The 23008-nt window shown below is 41.2% G+C and overlaps 1 protein-coding gene across 4 annotated transcripts in view; it reads left to right on the forward strand.

Moving 5' to 3' along the window:
* Positions 1–23008, forward strand: part of AKAP6 (A-kinase anchoring protein 6) — a 527287-nt gene that overhangs the window by 257556 nt on the left and 246723 nt on the right. For all 4 annotated transcript variants that reach the window (XM_066277686.1, XM_066277688.1, XM_066277687.1 and 1 more), the window contains exons 6-7: positions 18706–18802; positions 19978–20141. In XM_066277686.1, the coding sequence (XP_066133783.1) occupies positions 18706–18802; positions 19978–20141 (261 nt within the window). The remainder of the gene's footprint in view (positions 1–18705; positions 18803–19977; positions 20142–23008) is intronic.

Consider the following 23008-nt stretch of genomic DNA (forward strand, 5'->3'; position numbering starts at 1 on the left):
TGTGCAGCTCTACATTAGATCCATAGCAGAGTCCTTCTTAAAATATGTATCTTTAAAGGACAAGCTTGTTTCTACCTAAAGATCAACATTTTCTTGAACCACTTTCCTCCGTGCTCATGTCTGATTGATTATATTGGTTTGAACAGAGATGACATGGAAACATCTTTATCACTGCTTTGTAAATAGTCAGAGGTTATGCTATCCAGCTCTGTTCACTGGATATTGGGTCACAATTTCAAATTTTACTTCTGAAATGACGAATAATGCTGTCTCATAGTTACTGAAGACCTACTGTGTGTGGACCACTACTGAGTGATACTTAAAGACAATTACAGACTCACTGTTATACTGCATGCCGTGTCTGTTACTCTAGATACCGCCTGTTGTTTAAACGTCTTCAAACTCCGAACTACTCTGTCTCTCTGAGGATAGTGTCTACATTGTATTTTGATTAATATTGTCATTTGTATTTTTTATTGTACTTCCTTACTTTCTTGCTGACTTAATATTAAGTTATTCTTCTCGAAAGAAGACAAAAAATACCTTACCTTACCAAAAAAAAAGTATGTCTGCAACTAAGCCTACAGATTTATATTCCTTTCTTCCCCTGCATCAGTCATTACTGCTCCTGAGTGAGGGGGCATGTGGTATTTGCAAGATTATTCAGCATGCAGATACAGCTACACGAGTTTCTTTAGACATCGCTATAGACTCTATAATTTAGCATTAAATCAACAGATGTGCAAGCCCCTGAGATCAGTATCTCCTGTGGTTTAATAACGTGTTAGCATAGTTGGCACTCTGCAATGTTTATTGCAAAGACAAACAAATATAAAACAATAACCAAAGTTGTACATTTCTGTTTTGATACTTAATTCAATTATTTTCTATGATGGTAACCAAGGGTTTTTACCAACACAAATCAATTAAAGCTTCACAATACCTTTATGAGGGATGTGAAGGAGCTTTATTTTAACTGTAAGAAATAGTGTGAAATTGCGATGATACATCAATGATTTTCCATGATAATTAATCACCTGCTTGCAACCTGGCTGCTCCTTTCAAAAATACAATTCCTATCTTCCTAAAAAATGACATTTTCAGTGTTTTGTGAGTATCAAACATATTGAACCTTCCTCTTCTTTGAGAACTACTTTTAAAATAGCATTGTATACACATGTTCTTAGATAAACTCCCTTCTTTCTCACCTCTGTCCACTTTTTTTAAACAGCCATATTGATGTATAATTGACATACAATAAATTGTATCTATTTAAAATATACCATTTCACAAGCTTCCACAAATGAATAAATGTATATACCCATAAAACCATCTCCACAATCAACAGAGTGGGTAGATCTATCACCTCCAAACACTTCCTCACGATCCTTTGTAACGTTCCTTCCTGCCTACTGGCCTTTCTGCCACAATCAGCTCTGCTTTCTGTTACTATTAGATTTGTTTGTACTTTCTAGAATTTTACATTAGTGGATTAAAACAGTTATGCACTCTTTCTTTTGGAGGGGGGGGGGAGGTCTAGTGTCTTTCACCCAGCATGCTTATTTTGATGTTGCATATTTTGTTCGTTCATTTTTGTTTCTGAATAATATTCCATTGTGCAGATATACCACAATATGTTTATCTATTTACCTGTTGATGGACATTTAAATTGTTTCCCTCAGCACCATTTTTATTGGCTAAAAAAGCAAAAGTCAGCAAAAACTGCATGTGAGTAGAAGCATCATAAGTAGTTCTTGGCCAACTATTTAGACATGTTTTTCCTTTAAGAGACTTTTTAGTCTTCAGGGTTAGAGAGCTTAAGAGTAAAGCAGCAGAGGCAGACAGCAACTTCTCCCTCGAGAGACTTCACTCCAGGTCCCTTTGCTCCTGAAAAGATAACCCTGGTCCCCCAAGTAGTTTTTATGTGTGTCTAACTCACAAAATGGCCACCACCTCATATGTAATCAGTTGTAGGAAAACAAATAAAAATTTCTTTTTTAAATCTATACCCAAGTAGAGTATCCAGTAGGAGAAACCAAAGTCAAACTGACACCAGAGAGCTGTGTAAGAATTAGGGTAAAGAACCAAGCACAGGGCTTAGCTTAAATTTGGGAGATAAATTTGCATAGGTCATGTTGGGCAAGCATTAAACAACTGCACAGAGATAGCCTTAGTGGGGGTAGTGGGGGGAGCCGCTGGGGGGTGGGTTTGAACAAAATAAATAAAGAGAGGAAACTCGTGAACATAGACAACAATGTAGTGATTGCAGGGGGCTGTAGAAGGGTATGGGGGATAAATGGTGATAGATAGAGACTTGACTTGGGGTAGTGAACATACACACAATACAATGTACGGATAATGTGGAATAAAATTGTGCATGTATAATTTTGCTAACCAGGGTTACCCCAATAAATTCAATAAAAAAGGAAATAACCTTGGAAAAACAACATTCTTAATTCAGTTTGATAAATGAGAAAACATGGGGGAAATGGTGACAATGAGTTTTTGCATATATTAAGCACCCATGAATGCCAGGCAGTAATTTAGGTGCTGGAAATACATGATAAATGAGTTAGACTTTCTTCTTCCAGCAATTTCCAATCTAAGGAAGATGGTCATAGATTAAATGTAGTCATCCACAGACCCAAAAATGGTGAATGTAATGCAATTTTGAGCAGCAAACTTCTTCTAGGATAAGCAAAGTGCTGTTCAGAGCACAGAGACAAGTGTTACTGGTTTTTCCTGAAGGGTAGGGAAAGCTCAGAGAGGTAAATTTTTTTTTTTTCCCTGAAGCTGGACTGGAAACAGGGAGGCAGTCAGACAGACTCCCGCATGCGCCCGACCGGGATCCACCCGGCATGCCCACCAGGGGGCGATGCTCTGCCCATCTGGGGCATTGCTCTGTTGCAACCAGAGCCATTCCAGCACCTGAGGCAGAGGCCACAGAGCCATCCTCAGCGCCCAGGCCATCTTTGCTCCAATGGAACCTTGGCTGCAGAGGGGAAGAGAGAGACAGAGAAGAAGGAGAGGGGGAGGGGTGGAAAAGCAGATGGGCGCTTCTCCTGTGTGCCCTGGCTGGGAATCGAACCCGGGACTCCTGCATGCCAAGCCGACGCTCTACCACTGAGCTCTACCAGGGCCTCAGAGAGGTAATTTGATGTGCACTTCCCAGGCCCCTATATGACTTGTTGGGTAGATGGGGAAGGAGAGGAGATGGGAGGAAATTTTATGGGCCATAAGGGAGGTGTGGTGAGCCACCTGGTGTGGCTTGAGACTGAATTGGAGTTTTGCAGGTTGGGACTGGGTGTAAAGGAGATTGTCATTTCAATGGGCTGAACTTTTCTCTGGGGCCAATGGGAACTCATTGAAGGTTTGATTTTATTTTAAAACAGGAGAATGACATGAATGAACCGCCAATGCCATGGGGGTGGGGACAGCTTGCATAGACGAACTGGATGAAGCCCACACCTCTGTGAGAGAACAAGGGGCGTGATGGAAAGCGGTTTGGGTACAGCACTGGAGGGATATGCTGGCACAGGCAGGGTGTCATGAGTTTCTTTAAATGTATTTTTTGACTAATGTGTGGCTATAGCACAAAATTCTAAAAGTAAATAAGGGAGGAGAGTATAAAAATACAGAAAGTCAAGAGTAAGCCTTCCCCCTTTATCCCCCTAGTTGCTAATTCTCCTCCCTTCAGGCAACCACTGTTTCTTTATAGCAAAGTTATTTCAGGTATTTGAAGACAAGTGTAGATATGTACTTAACTTTGCTCCCTTTATTTATATTATCAGTAATTCAGCATCAGTATAGAACTACATCATCCTTTTGAATGGCTGCACAGTATTCTGTTTATGAATATGTCATAACTTATTTAACTAGCCCTTTATTGATAAAAATGTAGGTTGTTTGCAGTCTCTTTCAATTATAAACAGTGCTTCAGTGAATATCCTTGGATATTTACCATCTTGCATAGTATAATTACCTCCTTAGAATAAGTACTTTATGTGTGAAAATCCTGGCTGAAAGATTATACACATTTAAATTTTTCATATATTGCCAAGTTGTCCTTTATAGAGAGTATGAGTTTATACCAAACAGTACTTTAGAATGCGTACTTCTGCATATCCTTGCTATTGGAGAATGTTATCACATTAGTTGATATTTGTTCCTTCGATAGTTACAGATCGAGTCTCATTGTAGTTTAGTTTGTATTTCTTGTATTTTAAGTGGAGTTGAGTACCTCTTCATATTTTTAGGAGTCATTTAATATATTTATGACTTTTTATATATTAAAGAAACGAGTCCCTTGTCTGTGGTGTGAATAGAAAATATTTTTAGAAGAGACTATTTTGGGGATTTGGTTCCAGAAGAACATGGATATCTCAGTACTTTGAGCATCTAGAATTAGGCAGACCTGAAGACTAGGCTGATAAGCATCAAACAGGTCTCTACCCCTTGCCAAAGCATGTCCGATTCCAGTCCTGTGAAGACCCATATATTCTAGGGCAGGGGTCCCCAAACTACAGCCCGTGGGCCACATGCAGCCCCCTGAGGCCATTTATCTGGCCCCCACTGCACTTCTGGAAGGGGCACCTCTTTCATTGGTGGTCAGTGAGAGGAGCACATTGACCATCTCATTAGCCAAAAGCAGGCCCATAGTTCCCATTGAAATACTGGTCAGTTTGTTGATTTAAATTTACTTGTTCTTTATTTTAAATATTGTATTTGTTCCCGTTTTGGTTTTTTACTTTAAAATAAGATATGTACAGTGTGCATAAGGATTTGTTCACAGTTTTTTTTTTTATAGTCTGGCCCTCCAACGATCTGAGGGACAGAACTGGCCCCTGTGTAAAAAGTTTGGGGGCCCCTGTTCTAGGGAGCTTGCTTTCTTAGTCGTGGGTGGAACAAGCCTAAGGTCAGGGAGGCTCTTGTTGAATGGGTGAATTAAATAATGTCTGAGCAATGACAGAAATGGAGAGGAAGTGGGTTAGGGTAGGCAGGAGCAGATGAAAACAGAGCAAAGGATGAATAGATTAGAGAGAGAAGGATGAACAGGAGAGAGATGTGAGCAGTTCTCTTCTTGATGCACTCTCTTGTCTAGTTAGAAATCTCCTTACCAGCTTCTGTTTCATTTTCCCCACTCTCCCCCGAGGCTGCTAATGTCCTTGATATAGTTCAGGACACCCTGCTGCCCATAGCTGACAGGTCTGACCAAGCCTCGGAGGTATGGAAGGGTGAGGACATTGGCTGGAAGCTTCTCTGTGTGTGGAGTTGGCCCGGTGCTCCAGGGCCACTCCAGGTGTGTGGGAAACCAGGCAGTGGGAAGGGTGCATGTTGGGCAGATAAAATGTATTATGCTCACTTTGTTAAAAATGGCACTGCCCACGTGAGGCCGTCGCCCAGGTGATATTAATGTGTGTTGAGAATCCTTGTAGCCTGGGGCTTGGTTTTGGGATTAAGCCTTTCCCACCCTTTTTGATGTGGGGTGGTACAATCCAATCATGCCTCAGAGAAGTGACTTTGTATTAGAGACTTCCCTATTTTGTATATTGGATTAGAGGTTGTGAAGCTACAAAATAAAATAGGGGCAGAATACATAAGAAATGATGACATCAGATCATTTACAGCAAAATGGTGGGAACTTGATAACATTATACGGAGTGAAATAAGTAAATCAGAAAAAAACAAGAACTATATGATTCCATACATTGGTGGAACATATAAACGAGACTAAGAGACATGGACAAGAGTGTGGTGGTTACCAGGGGTGGGGGGAGGGAGGACATGGGAGGGAGGGAGGGAGAGAGTTAGGGGGAGGGGGAGGAGCACAGAGAACTAGATAGAGGGTGGCGGAGGACAATCTGACTTTGGGTGAGGGGTATGCAACATAATTTAATGACAAAATAACCTTGACATGTTTTCTTTGAATATATGTACCCTGATTTATTAATGTCATCCCATTACCATTAATAAAAATTTATAAAAAAAATAAAAATAAAAAAAATAAAATAAAATAGGGACAGAATAGGAGCTAGCGCTCTTGGTTCCTGGGATGATTAGCATGAGAGAGCAGAGGGAGCAGAGCAGAAAGCAGAAAGAGGCCATGTGGCCAGGAGAAGCAGCCAAGATGGCAGAGTATTGAGTGAGAGGCCAGTTTGTGCAGTTTGACGCTGGAGAAGGAAGGAGATGGGGAACTGAGGAGAATAAGGCTGGTGAGCTAGAAACCTTTGATTCTAGGAAACTCGGATAAGTCAGTGGCTTTGAGAGCACTGAATGTGAGTGGGTTTTGGAGCCCAGTGTGTGTTTTTACTTGCCCGCCGGGTGCAAGCTAGAATTAAAGACTATGGCCCACCAGTTTTTGGCTCCATGGTTTCTTTACCGACTGTCCGAATCCAATGCGAACCTGCACTGGCCGGGCTGCTCTGATGATGGTCCTGGCCACTGGCTTTACAGTGCAGCAACATTTACATAAAAAAGGGCAAGCAGATGTTACAGGAACTTAGTGACCATAGGGGCCCTGTGCTGAAGGTAAAACAAACTGTGTTTCACACAACTCTAGTTAAAGAAAAACACTAAATTATACTCACTGGAAAAATTTCAAACTGTATAAAAGAGCATAAAAAATCAAAGTGGAAAAACTTACCCCCCTTGGGTAGCCAACACAACCATTTGTTATATAACTTTTTTGGGCCTTTTTATGTAAAAGTGCATATGTTTTAAGGATTTTAAATTCATTTTATATATACTATTATTAAATAAGTTTTTAAAAATCTAAACATATCTCAAATATCCTTTTGTTCATACATCAAGATCTACTGTTTTAGCAGCTTAATACTTTATAGTTTGGATGTGCCACAGTTAAATCATTCCCACGGTGATGGTAACTTAAGCTGCCTCCTTATTTATGCTTTTGCAAATAGCCGTGCAATGAGACTTCAGGGTATGTTAACACTAGTTGAGGGAGAGTTTCTTCGTGGTCCCAGTGCTGTCCTGTCCACAGCAGCAAGTCAGGGATCTTATGTAATGAGTCTCTCATACTCTAGGGACAGCTTTTGATATAAGTACTAAAAAAGTGATTTAAGGTTGCTATTTGTGTGTGTACAGAGTTTTGAGTTTGTGTTTCTAGGGGTATCTTTTAAAACCCATATTCCAGAATTTTGTTACTCATTTTAGGATTGATACCTGCAATTTGAGTTGGCTACCACAAGGTGGCACAGAAGCACCAAAATCCTGCAGACAGTGCTTACAATCTTAGTACTCTTGAAGGGTTTCAAAAAGTTTCCCTATTGGGTCATTACCCTAAGTACTTACAAAGTAGATTGGATTAAACTCATAATGTGTCTGGTTAACAAAATCTCAGGATGGATATTTTCATGCATTTATCATCTACGTTTAGATCTTCATGTTATATTTTTTTATTAAATAGCTTCCATTTGTGTCATAAGAAAAACACTATACTTCTCACAATATTTAGCCATACAAATAAATTTTCTCAAATACATCAGCTGTTTTTCTCTTGCTTTTCCTCCTGTCTTCACCTCTGCTCCAGTTTTTATTTCTTGAAGTTAACACGGGCTTTCCTTTTTCCCACTTCCTGGTGCCCACCACTTCCTGCCCCCTTTCTCTGCTGAGAGGACAGGAAGGCGTGGCCCAAGCAGGTTGTACTTCACAAGATCAGCAGCTGCCATGTGCTACTCTTCTGCCAAAGGGAGGCAGCCAGGCAAGCTTCAGAAGCCTGAGCAGTGCATTTGGCTTCCAGCTCCCTCAGCCTCACTATGCAGGGCAGGGGGCCTTGCAGGAGTTTTGGTGTTCCATTTGCTTAGCCTCGTTCATTCCCATTAGTTTAAGGTGAGTCGCTGAGAGGTTAGTAGGAAGAAGCATTGCTTCTCTTTAGGGAATTTGATATACTCAGCTCCTACCCTTGAGTTTCTTCCTTTGGTGGGTTAGGAATGGAAAGGTCTGTTGGGAATTTATAGCGTGCGGGCATTTTGGGGTTGATGCATGGGACAGGAGGCTCCTCTTGGACATGTGAAAGTCCTGGGCCACACTTCTTTGTCACATAGCTCTAATTCTATGTATCTAGGAGTCAAATAGTGTTGTCTCCCCTTTTCAGTTAAAAAGGATTTCTGAACTATTCCAAGCACCTGGGAATATACTTTTTGCCTGATTTAGTCTATAGACTCTAGGGTCATAGTAGTCAGCAGTTCTGACTGTTTTGAAAATTGTTGGTACTCAGATACTGTATTAATTAATTACTTTATTTATTTATTTAGGATATAATAAATGTTTTAAATTAGAATGCCCAGGAAACACTGTATTTATTAAATACTTCCTCTTTAGTGTGGTGCCATGCTAAGCACTGAAGAGAGAGTTTGCAGACTGGCCTTGCACTGTGAGGGTCACACACAGGTTAAAGGATATCACGTGGGGACAAGAGCCAGCACATGACCTAACCCAAATCAGCCCTACCACCTCTCTCTCTGTGTAAACCCCGGTACAGATCCTACTTAGCTACAGTGTAATATGCAAGTTTGGAATTTTGAAACAATTCCTCTGGTATAAATGATATTAAGGTAAAAGTTTTAGGCCTGAAGCAGATCTTTACATTAGCCAGAAAAATGCCTGTCTTGGCTACTGAAGGCTGTTGTAAGGACCAAAGAAACACATTGTATGTGAGGATGTCTCGAGAGAGTCGGACACATCTTCCTTGGCACCTGGGAACGTGCAGTGTAAGAAGCTCAGGTGTCCCCAGAGATGTGCAATTTCTCCCCGCACACCTTTGTGCTTGAGGATTCACCTGCAGCTGTTACCTACTTGAGGGACAGCTAATGTCTCTTTGGTGTCTCCCTTTGACACCCAGCTTTGCTCATGCACAATAGTTACTAAAGATATCTGCTAAGTGAATGAATGAGCATTTATAAAAGCAGTGTAACAACCAATGCAGACAGCAGATTATAACTAATATTATAAGTCATCACACAATAACTGAGAATGTCTGCAGGTTAAATTATTTCCTTTACTATTTCCAAACCAAAATGGACTCTGGTCACAGAGCTTTCTGGGTATTGTATGGTGTGTTTGTAACAAGAAAAACACCCATAGAGGCAAAAATACAAATGCTTTCTTCTGTTTTCAGGATGTAATTCATCCCCTATGGCAGAAAACACAGAAAAATAAAAATGCTAAGATATCAGAAAGGTTAAAAAAAATTCCACAGGTTAACATTACCATTTCAAACATAAAGACTGTATGACTAGACAGGATGTTAATGACTTGACATTAGAAAATTTATTACATTTATTTTTAAAGCAGTTTGGTTTCTCCTTTCAAACGCATGAAGCATGTGGGAGTTGGAATAGATGTGCCCCAGGCTGCTGAAGAAATTTTTAATGGAACTGGAGTCCTTCAGGGATTGTCCTAAATCCACATAATATTCTTAAGTCCCGGTTTATGCATGGGGACCTGTATATTAGCAGTGTACGTGCGAATAATATACTTATATTCATCCATCACCTTGGTGACTCCACATCTGTAGGGGCTGTTGCACATCAATTATTCCACCACAGGGGGTAGGCAGACATTAGGGCCAACACTGACCTCTTTTTCAATCAGGGCCTCACAGCAGTGAGTTCTGGAAGTCAAATGGTCCCTTTAGACAGAACCTCTGTTTAAGAATCCATTTGGCCTAATGTGTCCATGCTGGGAAGTCAATGTGATTACCTGTGCTAGGTGTGGAGGCAGCGGTCAGAAAAACAAATGAAAATTTGGTCACTAAGAGGCACCATCAACATTCACAATCTCTCCCATCTATCTAATTCCTGCATAAAATATTAGCAAAGTCAACTCTGGTAAAATACATGTACCTTCCACAAACAAAAGCTCAACTGTTTGTTTGAAAGAAATTATGATTTGTTGAAAGAGCTGAATTCACTTTCAAATGCTTGGAAATGATTTTATTAACAGATTTCAGAAAGAAAGTCTCAGGAAGAATGAAAAAAAAATTTTTTTTTTTTTGTATTTTTTCTGAAGCTGGAAACGGGGAGAGACAGTCAGACAGGGTCTCGCATGTGCCCGACCGGGATCCACCCGGCACGCCCACCAGGGGCCACGCTCTGCCCACCAGGGGGCGATGCTCTGCCCCTCCTGGGGGTCACTCTGCCATGACCAGAGCCACTCTAGCACCTGGGGCAGAGGCCAAGGAGCCATCCCCAGCGCCCAGGCCATCTTTGCTCCAATGGAGCCTTGGCTGCAGGAGGGGAAGAGAGAGACAGAGGGGAAGGAGGGGGGGTGGAGAAGCAAATGGGCGCTTCTCCTATGTGCCCTGGCCGGGAATCGAACCTGGGTCCCCTGGACGCCAGGCCGACGCTCTACCGCTGAGCCAACCGGCCAGGGCCGGAAGAATGAAAATTTTTGTCTTCATATCTTAGTGCCTTTAGATCCTCCAAGGAAAATAAAGTTTTTATAAAGCTTATCTTGTTTTATCAAAAACTTGGAACTTCTTTCTCAAGAGTACATAGTACTTTTAATTTTTTAGCTTCTGATAGTATACGTGGAGGTGTGTTGCATTTGTCATAATTGATAAATCAATGACAAATGTAGCTGTTTCATTTTGTTGGGGACATACAAAATTGTGATGGTAGCTGACCATTTATTTAATTATGTGCTAAGTACCATATGATGGAAAAGTGAAGTTAAATTGATGATTTGGGCTATCTCAACTGGAGTACAGTTTACATGGCAATTATACCAGGATCATCTAAGTGTAATTGGCAAGTAATTTTGTAAGCAAAAGAACATGACAGCTCATTTACATGGTGTTCACTGAGTAAAATTTGGGGACATTTATCAACCACCTCCAAGTGAAGAGTGATTGCACCATTATCTCCCCAAATACTCTGGGCAGTTTGAAAGCTACATGGAAGGTTTTTGTAAAGAGACTTCATTCATTCGCTTCCTGAACATTTGTTAGGTGAGTGCCGTGTGCCAGGTACTGTGCTAGGCACTAAGGATACAAGAATGAGAGACAACTTCTGCTCTCAAGGAACCCATGGGTGGGATGCAGACACACATCAGTACTTACACAACAGTATCCTATAGACAGGGGCTTGGGCTCTGCACAGGGGCTGTGGATGCTGAGGAGGGGAACCTCGGAGGATGGAAGAGCAGAGAAAACCTCCTGGAGAGGCTGGCACCGGAGATGAATTGTGAAGAACGAATCAGGGCTGAGCCAGGGGGAGGGAGAAGAACCTTTCAGGCAGAGGTCCTGGTGAGAACAGATCCTGGAGAAGTGAGGCACTGGTGTGAGCAGAAACTAGAAGCCGTTCGGGCACATTTCATGGCAGGCCTGGGGCCGGGCAGCAGATCTGCCTGGGATCTTAGAGGGCTGTGTAGGTCATGCTAGGGCTGGGTCCTTATTCTTTAATCTTGGGAAGCCATTGAAGGGCTTTTAGAAGAGGAGCCTCTTTTTCAGAGCTGTTTTGTAGACAGACCATTCTGTGTAGTAAAATGTTTTTATTGGGCTATTATGATATGCAGGGCTCTGTTCTACAGATATTAAGGCATTTCATCCTCACAGTGAGCCTAAGAAGTTGATACTAGCATCTCCCCCTTTACAGAGGCAGATACTGAACACACAGTGGTTGCTCAAAGCTACACAATGGATGACGGAGTAGCCAGGATTTGAACCCAGGCTGTCATCTCCAGAGCACATACTTGTCACTGTTGCCCTATACCTGGTCATAGCCCCTTGACACAATCAACTGGAACTCCATTTATCAATTGGAATTCCCTGTTTATAAGATGCACACCCCACTTCCCCACTAGACTGTGTGCTCGGTGAGGTCAGGGACTGTATTTATCTTGTTCACAGCTGCCTTCTGCCAGGCAAGGACCATGCCTGTGCCTTCAGAGGCATTCCACGAATAAGAGAGCAATGCTGTTTTGAGGGGATCATGAGTGGAGGCTGTCCAAGTTGACCTAGCAAGGGATGGTGATGAAGGTCCGAATCTATGAAGTGTTAGTACGGAGCGGTCAGGATGGAGGGATAAACTGGCAGGGCTTGGTGATAGATGGATGTGTGGATTTTACTGGCCTGCTCTTACAGTGTCTCTGATTTTCCAACTCCTGTGCTAGAAAGATGACTTGGTAAAGGAACCTGAAGCAGAGGGAAGCTCACGCTGCTCTCCATGGGGCTCCTGCGTTCCTGAAAAGAAATGTGGTGGACTCAGGAGGGAAGTTAGAAGCAAGTTACCTGGAGATAGTTAAAAATAGATTGGACACATCTGCCCGGGATGGCTGAGAGATGGAACTGCCCCGGGTAGATGAGCAGTTAGATGGCCTTTGGGATTCTTCCACTTTGGAAAATTTTCTGGTTTAGAATAAATAAAAATTCTCCCAAGCCACCTATCTTTAATTGCCTGACTAAGATAAAACCAAGGTGTCCGAGGACTGGAAAATATCGAGTCCAAATGCCTGGATCTGGCAGGAAACACAGCCTAGAAAGGTTGGATGGCACCCCCAGGGACACACACTGAATGCCACCGGAAGACCGAGCTCCCTGGCCTCTCAGCCCCTGCTCCCCTTCACCCTAGTCTCAAACAGGAGCTCTGTGCCTTGGTGCCTCCTGTGGGCCGGCCTGTGCTGGGCGGTGACACAAAGCCAAAGAGAACCTGGTATCTGCACTTGGGGAGTTCAGAGAGCCTCAACAATTAAGTGCCACTTGTCACCTACAAATGCTGTATTGTACCATTTACTGCATAGAACATTTGGAAAACAGAGAAAATGAGTTTAAAAGTCCGTAATGATTTTTGTTTAGGCCACCGCGTTGCCAGGATTGCTTCAGTGCTTTACAGTCATTCTCTCTAATTCTTACAACTAGAAGTTAGACAGTATAATTTTCATTTTATGTTTCAGAAAGTTAAAACACTGAGAACTCACCCTTAAGACCAGATTGTTAACTCCCAGCCCTACCCTGAACAATTAAAGTTAACATTTTGTTGCATTTCCCTATAGTCTTCTTTGATACACTGGGACTAATCATTTACACAGTTATAATTTTATCAGAGATACAACTGTGAGTCTTCATTTTTTTGGTTGGTAATGTATTCTGTGTATTTTTCATGTGATTTCATAGTCTTCATTTTAATGGCTGTATGTCTTACCAAGTTTTAGTAAGCAAAGAAATGTCTACTAATAAAAAAATCTTTCAGTTCTTGTCACATATGGTGTTTGGAAGGTACATTTTATATTTTGAGCACATCTGGCAAACGTCTATGGATGGCATTGGGGCACTGTGTGGAGAAATATTGCAGGCGCTGCCCCGGACGGGGACGGGGCGTGCCTCTGTGAGGTGCGCGGGCGGCCTCAGCGGAGATGGCCTGAGGCGTAGCAGGTGACTTTTCAATCCTCTGCTGTTCTGACTGAACACACATCCTCCTGCCCTTGTAAAAAAGCAAGTTTTCATTTTCTTAGGATAGTAAAAAATCTTTTGTGTGAAGAAAAAGTGTCATCAAGTGCCTTATTCATCAGCATATATACTATCTCTTTAAAATGACAGTGGGAGTAAAAGTTCATCAGTTCAATATGTCTTTCACATTTGGAGACTCCTGACTAATAACCTCTGGTATTTATCATCAGAGCAGCCAAAGAACTAAATTCTGGCACATGCTGCTCTCACGCACTGAGAAAAACTTAAAAAGACAAAAGATTTTCTCCATTTTTTTCCTTCCATTCATTTAGAAGAAACAGCATATCTTTTTTTAATTAAAAAAAAAATATGAGCATGCAGAAACATCTGGCTTATATTACCAAAGCAACCTCCTAAATAGCCTTCTCGTCTCCAGTCTGCCCTTTTAAAATCAACTATCTACCACAGCCAGAAAGATTTTTCTAGAACACAGAACTGTACCAGTCCCTCATCCATGTTGCTCCATCTTCTTCAATGACTCTTTCATGGCTCTTTGAGTTGTGCAGCTACAAGTTCTGCTGCCCTCGCTCACAACCTGTCCCAGTCACCCCACGCTGCTGGTGGCTTCCTCATTCCTGCTGCAAGAAGGGCTGTCTCCAGGCCTGCACACAAAGTAGTCCCTTTTCCACAAGCTTTCTCCCCGTATGGGCAGAATTGGCTCCCAGCTTGAGCTCCACAGCACCTACCCAGCACTCACCACACTTGTGTAGAATGTAACCCACAGTCTTGTTTGTACTTGGCCAGCATACTTTAAAAAAAGAAATTAAATCTCATTAGACAGAGCATATCACTGTTCAGTTTGCTTAAGGCCCCACTGCTGTCTATTGCACACCAAGCCCTAAGTACACATTTACTCGATGCTGGGTCCTGTGAGGCTACTGGCTCTCTTATTGTACCTGATAGACTATAGCTGCATGTGCCAAGATTTTGTATTAACTTTTGTTTCTATAGGCGTGGCAGAGACTGCTCAATAAATATCTATTGTATTGACTTATGCTTCTTAGTAAAAGCTGAAAAAGACTCAATACTCTTTTTAGTCTTTCTGTTCACAAACATTAAATTCAGGGACCTCAGTGGACCTGGAAGATACTAACAGTATTCCGTGGGGATAACTGAAAGCCTGTTCATGATATGATGCTACTAAGACTGAACCACTTTGGATCTTCACGCCCCTGAATGTGACTGAGGTCTTCCCCACTATTTTCTGTACCAGGATATCCATATCTATTCTTCTGATCCCTCATCAGAATCCTTCTTCTCATCTGTCATAGTTTTGTCCATTGAGACATACATTTCCTTGGGTTCATTTCATACCCACATGATCTCCACTATCCCATCAGGCTGGGCTCTTTGGAAATATGAATGGAATAGCATTAGATGCAGTATTTTATCTGCTTTGCAAGGTCTAATCATGATCTAAATACAATCAGTGTGCTTACCTAAATTTGGATCTGGCCAAGGAATAATGAACCCAGGTCCGTGCAGGCTGGAGAGGCTGGAGGTGCAGTGATGGATATCCATTGGTCAACCACAGACATGCCATCTTTTTGATAATCTAGTCCTTTGTCTCAGTCACTGTATTTTCCATTTCCTTAGTTATTCCCTTCTAGTCATTCACTTAGATCTGCTTTAAAGACACTAAAGAAGAGATGGGTATACCAGGACCCAGTTTACTCATATTTATGGAATGCTACATGATTATTGATTAGGTCTATGGCCCCTGTAAATGATAAAGTTGTTGCCATAAATTAAATCTCAAGAAGAGGCCCTGAATTCTCAAGGAGCACTATCAATGTTCCAGAGGGACTATTGACCATAAGGTATTGGTGAAGAAACATGTTAGTAGCACAAGAATGGAAATATGTCCAAGTATCAAGCTCAAGGAATATAAAAAGGAGACCCTTCTGTCTAAGCTTCGTTCCCTAGGGAAGAGGTGGGGGAAGAATGGGGAGAGCTTGTCACAGAATCCTTTAGCAATGAGAAATTTCATTGACAATTTTGTTAATGCACCTGCTTGGCTGCCTTCTCAGGGCTCCATTGTGAATTTCTTAGTTGATATCATTAATGGTTAAGGGATGCACCTGAAAATCAAGTAATATTGTACTGTTTTGTAATAGTTATATTACTGTTATTTTCTACAACATCAATCTTATCAGCTTATCTTTTCCCTAATAACAAATACCTCATCATTTCCAATTACCTAATCAAATGCTTCCACATCATATTGAGGCAGAACCCGATCCAGCTGCACCTATCCTATACTCTTGGCTTCAATTATGTCAAATTATCCGACCTACTCGTAGGTCCTTAGGTTCTGTTTGCTTCTGAGAGACACAGGCCTAGTGTACCTCTTCAGAAGCTCATAATTACCAGCCATTCAGAAGTCTCTTGTAAGTAAACAGTATCAAAGAGAGCACTAAGCTAAATGTATAGTATGAGGAAATGTCTAGAATAGGTTTCCTCCTAAACGTTGCCACTATAGGGTTGGTCTCAAGTGTTTTTCTTTCCCCTGCCCCCTTTCCCTGAAACACACATGCACCTCATTCTGCACATCATTACTTCAGAGTTGAGGATTTCCACTGCAGTGGCAGAAAGTTGATGCAGTTTGGTTACAAAATAATAGATACTTAATTTTTTATAGATATTACGTTGTGCGATTAACCAGAAGCATCAGGCTTCCCATACATTGCCATATTTTATTTTCTTCAACAAACACCTGTAACTGAAAGAGAAAAATACAAGAAATAGTGTGATCAACCCTTGGGGCCTCTTTCTGTCACGGTTGGCTGAAACTGCTATTTTTTTATGCCTATAGTCAGATAAATTTTGGAGTCAATTTATTTTCTGGGTTTTTTTTTTTGTGAAAATTCCTATCTTTATACCTCAGGACCTGATCTATCTGTTTCTATCTCTTTCATTTGCAGCTTCTTTTTCTTCTGAGCTTTAAAAAGACTCATTTTCTCCACTAAGGAAGGGAGAGCCCAGACTCACTACTGCACATCTGAGATGACTCAGGCTGCACTTCCTTCTCCTAGTAACATGTGCAGGTGCCCTTTTAGGCCAGAAGCCATGCTTTATAGCCTCTAAATTGCTATTACCTTGCACAGTACAGAATAGGCACAATACATAGTTTACACACAAATGAATGAATTAATTAATCAATACCTGATTTCACAATTAAAAATTTTTTATTATTAAATGAGAGGTAGGGAGGCAGATAGACTCATACATGTGTACTGACCAGGATCCACCCAGCAAGCCCCCTACAGGGCGATGCTCTGCCCATCTGAGACCATTGCTCCGTTGCTCGGCAACCGAGCTATTTTAGTGCTTGAGTAAAGGCCAAGAGCCATCCTCAGTGCTTGGGTCCAACTTTGCTCAAACCATTTAAGCCATGGCTGTGAGAGGGGAAGAGAGAAATAGAGGGATGAATAGAGGGATGGAGGAGGGGAGAAGCAGATGGTCGCTTCTCCTGTGTGCCCTGACCAGGAATTGAACCCAGGACTTCCACATGCCAGAGTGACACTCTACCACCTAGCCAACCAGCCAGAGCCTCAATTCCACAATTTATGATTGTTTAACCTCTTTTGTTCAAATTATATTTCAACTGGGACTATATTATCTCAAACTTCTGCAAACATTCTTTTTTGTTTGTTTGTTTTTTACAGAGACAGAGAGAAGGATAGATAGGGACTGACAGACAGGAATGAAGAGATGAGAAGCATCAATCATCAGTTTTTTGTTGTGGCACTTTAGTTGTTCATTGATTGCTTTCTCATATGTGCCTTGACCAGGGACCTACAGCAGACCAAGTAACCCTTTGCTAGAGCCAGTGACCATGAGTCCAAGTTGGTGAGCTTTGTGCTAAACCAGATGAGCCTGCGCTCAAGCTGGTGACCTCGGGGTCTCGAACCTGGGTCCTCTGCATCCCAGTCTGACGCTTTGTCCACTGTGCCACCGCCTGGTCAGGCTGCAAACATTCTTAATACTAAGTTTAGTGCAATGCATACAGCTATGGCTCAGTGTTTAGTGAGAGCAAAGTATGTTGTATATGTTGGAGTCCTATCACAGAGAAACCAAAATTTGGCATGCAGTGTTGCAGAATCTATGGTCATTCCAATTAGTCAAGTGCAGCAATGAATTTTTACCCTGAAAACTAACTGTTGATCAAACAGATTGGTTACTATGATTATTCTCCATTGGACCTCCTGTGGTTGAATCCCTTATAACATTCCAGAGATGGAAAGATATTTGGGAAACCATCTGTGTTTCTTAAAATATTGAAATGGAAACTTTCACCTTTGGAGAGTGCTACTGATACAGTTTAGCAGATAATCGCCTATTCCCACTAACGTTTATCGAGCATTTTGTATGTGACATGAGTTGGAGGTAAATGTGAAACTGGCAGTTCTTTCAAATTGTTTATAATATGGTAGCCAAGTATAGAAATAAAACAGAATGCAGGCTGATAAATTCTACAATAGAAGCCAGTATAAAGAGCAGAGGTAACAGGGTGGGGTGGGGTAGTTAACTCCATGTAAGGTGGTAGGGAAGACACCCTAAAAGAAACGGCTCTGAGTTGGAATTCAGCCATGATAGCAGGTTTTGGTTTTTGGATGACTATCATGAGTGAAAAATGCCCCTGATATGCTTGATTTATTTATTTATGAAGCAATGTCACATTGTAAGGAATAAACTTTTAAAAATCAAATATTTGAAAGGCATTCAATGCCTCAATATAGCACCTAAATCCACCTTGATATTCTATGGTTTACATTGTATCTGAGAAACACAGCTGAATATCTACTATATTAATAGATTTATATATATGCACATAAGGCTAATATAATTTATGCTGCCAATTTTTTATGGTTTCATAAATAGTGCTATTACTAACATTTTTAAAATGTGAAGAAAAGAGCTCATATGTACTGATAGAAATTTAGTGTATTTTATAGAATACTTCTACTTTTGATATAGCCTACGGGATGTGACTTTTCATAAAAACCTAATGAACTTCTAGATTTGTCAGCTGTTTCCAAACAGATGCACTCTGCTAATCTAAGGGAAACATTTTGAGCCCAGATCCTAAATATCAATAGCTTTTAGTATTGCAGATTAGTTTGTCTATTGAGTAAAATGGACTCTGTAGTTCTTGATAAAAAGTAGCATGAAATTTTATATGGATGTTTTATGTAAACTGCCCTGCCAGGATTTGATGCTCATATTTTTCCTTGCAGAGTTTTAAGTTGAATGTAGACAGTCACTGTGCTCTCAAGGAAGCTGTGGAAGAGGAAGGACACCAACTTCTCGAGCTCATTGCATCTCACAAAGCAGGTAAATCCTCCTGAAATATTGCAAGTCTTTATGTCTCCAGACTATTAAGAATGAAGAAGCGTTGCTGTAAATTACTGCATATATTCACCGCCTTATGTATTATTAATATTTACATTATCAGATTGACCTTCAAGATTTATAAATGTTTCATATACTGCATACAATGCTGTGATCCTTATAAGATGAAATACTGCCTCCAAATGGTCTATTCATTTTATTTTGGGTTTGCTGTTCGCCTGAGTTTCAATTGAAATCACATTCCTGAGAACTTCACATTGACATGCTTTTTTGATGTAGGTGCTCTGGAAATAACATTAAGTTAATGAATGAGAATTGTGCATATAGTTTTAATGCATATGCATTAAAGTACTTATAGATATTATTACAGATATAAGGCCAGCAGTCTAGAGATATCTGATTATTTCCCTGCCAATTCACACACATGAACATTTTGCATGTTCTTTGCCGGTCTTTGCATTAGCAGAGTTTTGGCCTTACACCAATTCTTACTCTAGTTTTAATGTATTTATGAGGAACAGATTATAAATAAAAAATAGTTTTGTCATTTGGTTATACTTATCTTGATAGTAAAAGACCATAAGACAGGATGAATTACAATTTGGCTCTGGCTTTGAGCTTACCACAGCTAAATAAGGAAAGAGCAGCATTAATCGGATGTGCTTATGCTGAAGGCTGCTGTCTTAATTCTGGCCTGCACACTGGATATCTCATTGAATTAACTTACCTATTTCCACAGTTCCTTCTGATCATTATTGTGTCTCCACACAGATACACATGGGACCTTTTATTGGGAATGTGAAGCTATAGTTAATATTATAATTTTTAAATATCGTGATTTTTGTTTCACATGTGCTTTTTGGAGGGTTTTGTTTGTTTGTTTAGTCATTATACTGAATCCAAGTCAATTCCAAACCACAAATCTGTGTGCTAATATCATTTTTTGTGTCCTATGCCTTATGCCAAGGCAAAAATTCCCAGTCTCTATTCTGAGTGACAAATGCTAATATGGCAGGCGATGGTGATGTTTATTTAAGTTAATGTTTATTGTTTGACATAAACATCTAATTTACTAAAAATAATAATAACAATAATAATAATACTGGCACTAATGCAGTCAAGTGCGTGACCTGTGCTTTCCCCTTTTCGCGGAGAAGGACTGAAGGACATGCTGCGGATGATTGCCAGTCAGTGGAAGGAGCTGCAGAGGCAAATCAAACGGCAACACAGCTGGATCCTCAGGGCGCTGGACACCATCAAAGCCGAGATTCTGGCTACTGATGTGTCTGTGGAGGACGGGGAAGGGACGGGAAGCCCCAAGGTAAGTAGCTTGAAGTTTGCCTTATTTCCTCTTATTTCTGTTTTCTTTTGAACTAGGCACCACTGAAGTTTTCTTTCCACCCCGAAGGCTTTTTTCTATTGTGTAAACTTTATATATTTCTCTCTCTCTCTCTCTCTATATATATATATATATATGTAAACAAAATGTAATGGCTTAGTTTAAAACAATAAAAAGAAGCTTCCAACTTTCAGGTGTTCTAGGAACAGATCTTTTTGTGAAAAGTGACAGGATAGGAGGGGACGGTATTTGAGGGGTAGAAGAAAGGGGGACATAAAACATTTAGTAAACAAAACATAAAGCATCTTAAACATGAATAATCAGAATGGTTTTAAATTGTTTTGTTGCAACTATAAATCACTATAATCAGTGCAATCACTCAGCTCTGACATCCATTAGCCGCTTGGTTACAGCAAATTAACAAAGAAGAGAGAAAGTGATTCATTATCTCATTCCTGTTAATGACTATCAGATGCATTGCCTAATTAGGGGATGGTCATTGTAGTGGGAAGAAGGTCATATGCTTTGCTACAAATCTTTTTGCTCTGAGTGTAAGTTCTCCATAATGTGCATGCACCGAATACAATAAGTACTTTAAAAATGAGTATCGACATGTTTTGGTTATCTATTTTAGACTTACAAAAGACCCCTTAAAGCATATGCAGTTAAACTTTAAATAAGGCACCTTTTAATATAATGTTCTAAAGGTATGTTGGACTTATGATGTGGAAAATAATTTTATTAATTTGATATTTTTATGTAATTTCTCTGTTCTTTTGTACTTGTTCTTTTCTGAAAGTAAATGCTAAAAACCAGTCTCATACTAGACTCAGCATTTGTAACATGGGGAAAATAGATTTAAGGGTTTCAATCCTGGCATGGTCAAAGTAATTAATGAAATCATCATCAAGTCACACTAACTTAGCACTGTGCTAATGTCTCCAGAGCAAGTTAAATAAACCCTTTGCCCATTTAAACTCACGCTCTTAAGTATAGGCAGAGGAGACACCCAGCCTGCCTGCAATGGTGAGACCATTTGTCCAGCGAAAACCTCAGACAATTTATAGTTTTGGAACCTCAAACAACAGCCTTTAACTTATTTGCTGGAAACAAAGGATGGAAGGATGAGCTCAGTTCCCCTTAAAGAAGGTGCCATGGAGGAGGTCACATTTCAAGAAATACTAGAAGGAAGGAAGAGGAGTGGCTTGGTACGCGAGCACATATTTTCAGGAAGTGATGAGATGGAAGGATCAAAGCTGGAGCCGGTCCCACAGAACAAGATTGTAGTCAGCCATCTTCTCGGGGCAGACGTGGAGGAGCTATCTTAAGGGGCAGACTGCAGGGAGAAGTTCATTGGACTGATGCTTTGACTGGGGTGGTGATGCCAAGAAAGGATACAACTAAACACTCCATTGTGTTTTACTTATCTAACAAAAATACACCGAGTGCTTGCTTTCTAGAAGCTGTCCTGTATGGGATGCATTCTGCACACCCGGCGCTGTTCTACCACACCGTGTGTGTGTGTGTGTTCGCTCCCTTCATTCTCACAACCAACCTGGAGATAGTACTATTATTATCCCCAGTGGAGAAAATAGAGGCCAGAGAAGTTCAGTGACTTGCTGCAGACCACACAGGGACTAAGTCGCAGAGCTAGCTAGGGTTTGAATCTGTGGTCCAAGAGCCCATTTTCATCACCACCTAGAGCACTGTCTCTTGTCCACACAGCTTAGGGTGGGGTACGGGGACAAGCCACTGGCCTCAGTAGCTGTCTCGTGGAGCTTGTCGTGAAGTGGGGAGATGTGCTTAATCTAATAGCCATGCCTTTCTAGGCTGTGGTGTGCTGTGAAAGAAAAGGGAGCAGCCAGGAGCTGAGCTAGAAGGAGAGATTTTGACCAGCATAGCAAGGAGGGCTTCCTCCAGGAAGCAGCATTTGGAGCAGGCCAGTGTGACGAGAGGGAGTAGGAGTATGCAGGCTGAGGAGAGGGGAAGGCTCTTACAGGGAAATGACATCATTGATTTGCAGCGTGAAGACCTGTTCTTGGCTGTGTTGTGGAGCATGGTGGGGGTGGAGTGGGGCGAGGGGGGTGAGTAGGGGGGTGCCAAAGGGAACTGCAGGGATGGTGCAATCACCTAAACTAATAAGAGGCCTATGTTGAAATGAGTAGCTGTTTACCAGGGCCAATTTGAATCAGACACTAAAATCAGCTCATTTTGTAGGGAGGTACTAAGATGGAATAAAGATGACAACCCAGTGAGGAGAAAGTAGGTATCAAAAGAGAGAAATATCAGCATCTCTCAAAAAGAGGACAGCTTGCCCATGCCCTGCCTCAGGTGATCAGAAGCTCCTGGGTGGGGCCCCGGAATCTGTATTCCACAAGCCCCTAAGAAACCACTGTCACAGGCTCTGAGATGACCCTTTTCCCACAGGGCACATTATCTAACACTACCTGGATTTTCACATAACATGAAAGAGGTAAGAATTTAAATATAAGTAGGGAAAATACACACATCCAATTCCTAATGATTTGGGTGCTAAACAAATAACAACAATGAAAACTCTCTCTATTTGCACCATCCTCAGGTGAGAACGTCTTCCTAGGGAAACACCAGTTTACAAAGAATAACTTGTGTTTTTCCTGTTAATAGTATTCTGTTCCAAAGCATTTCACGCCACACTATGTCCATGCTGCATCTACAAGCAGGGAAGAGGAGCACTTTTGTAGGTTTCTACACATATGGAACTGAGGGAGGGGCTGAAAATTATGGACTTTACCTGGTAAAGCCAGCAGAACCCCAGGTCTTCTGCCTCCCAACCAGTTTTCCTTCCTGTCTGGGCTGAATTTTCTTTG

Source organism: Saccopteryx bilineata, chromosome 4 (assembly GCF_036850765.1).
Source record: "Saccopteryx bilineata isolate mSacBil1 chromosome 4, mSacBil1_pri_phased_curated, whole genome shotgun sequence".
Taxonomy (NCBI): domain Eukaryota; kingdom Metazoa; phylum Chordata; class Mammalia; order Chiroptera; family Emballonuridae; genus Saccopteryx; species Saccopteryx bilineata.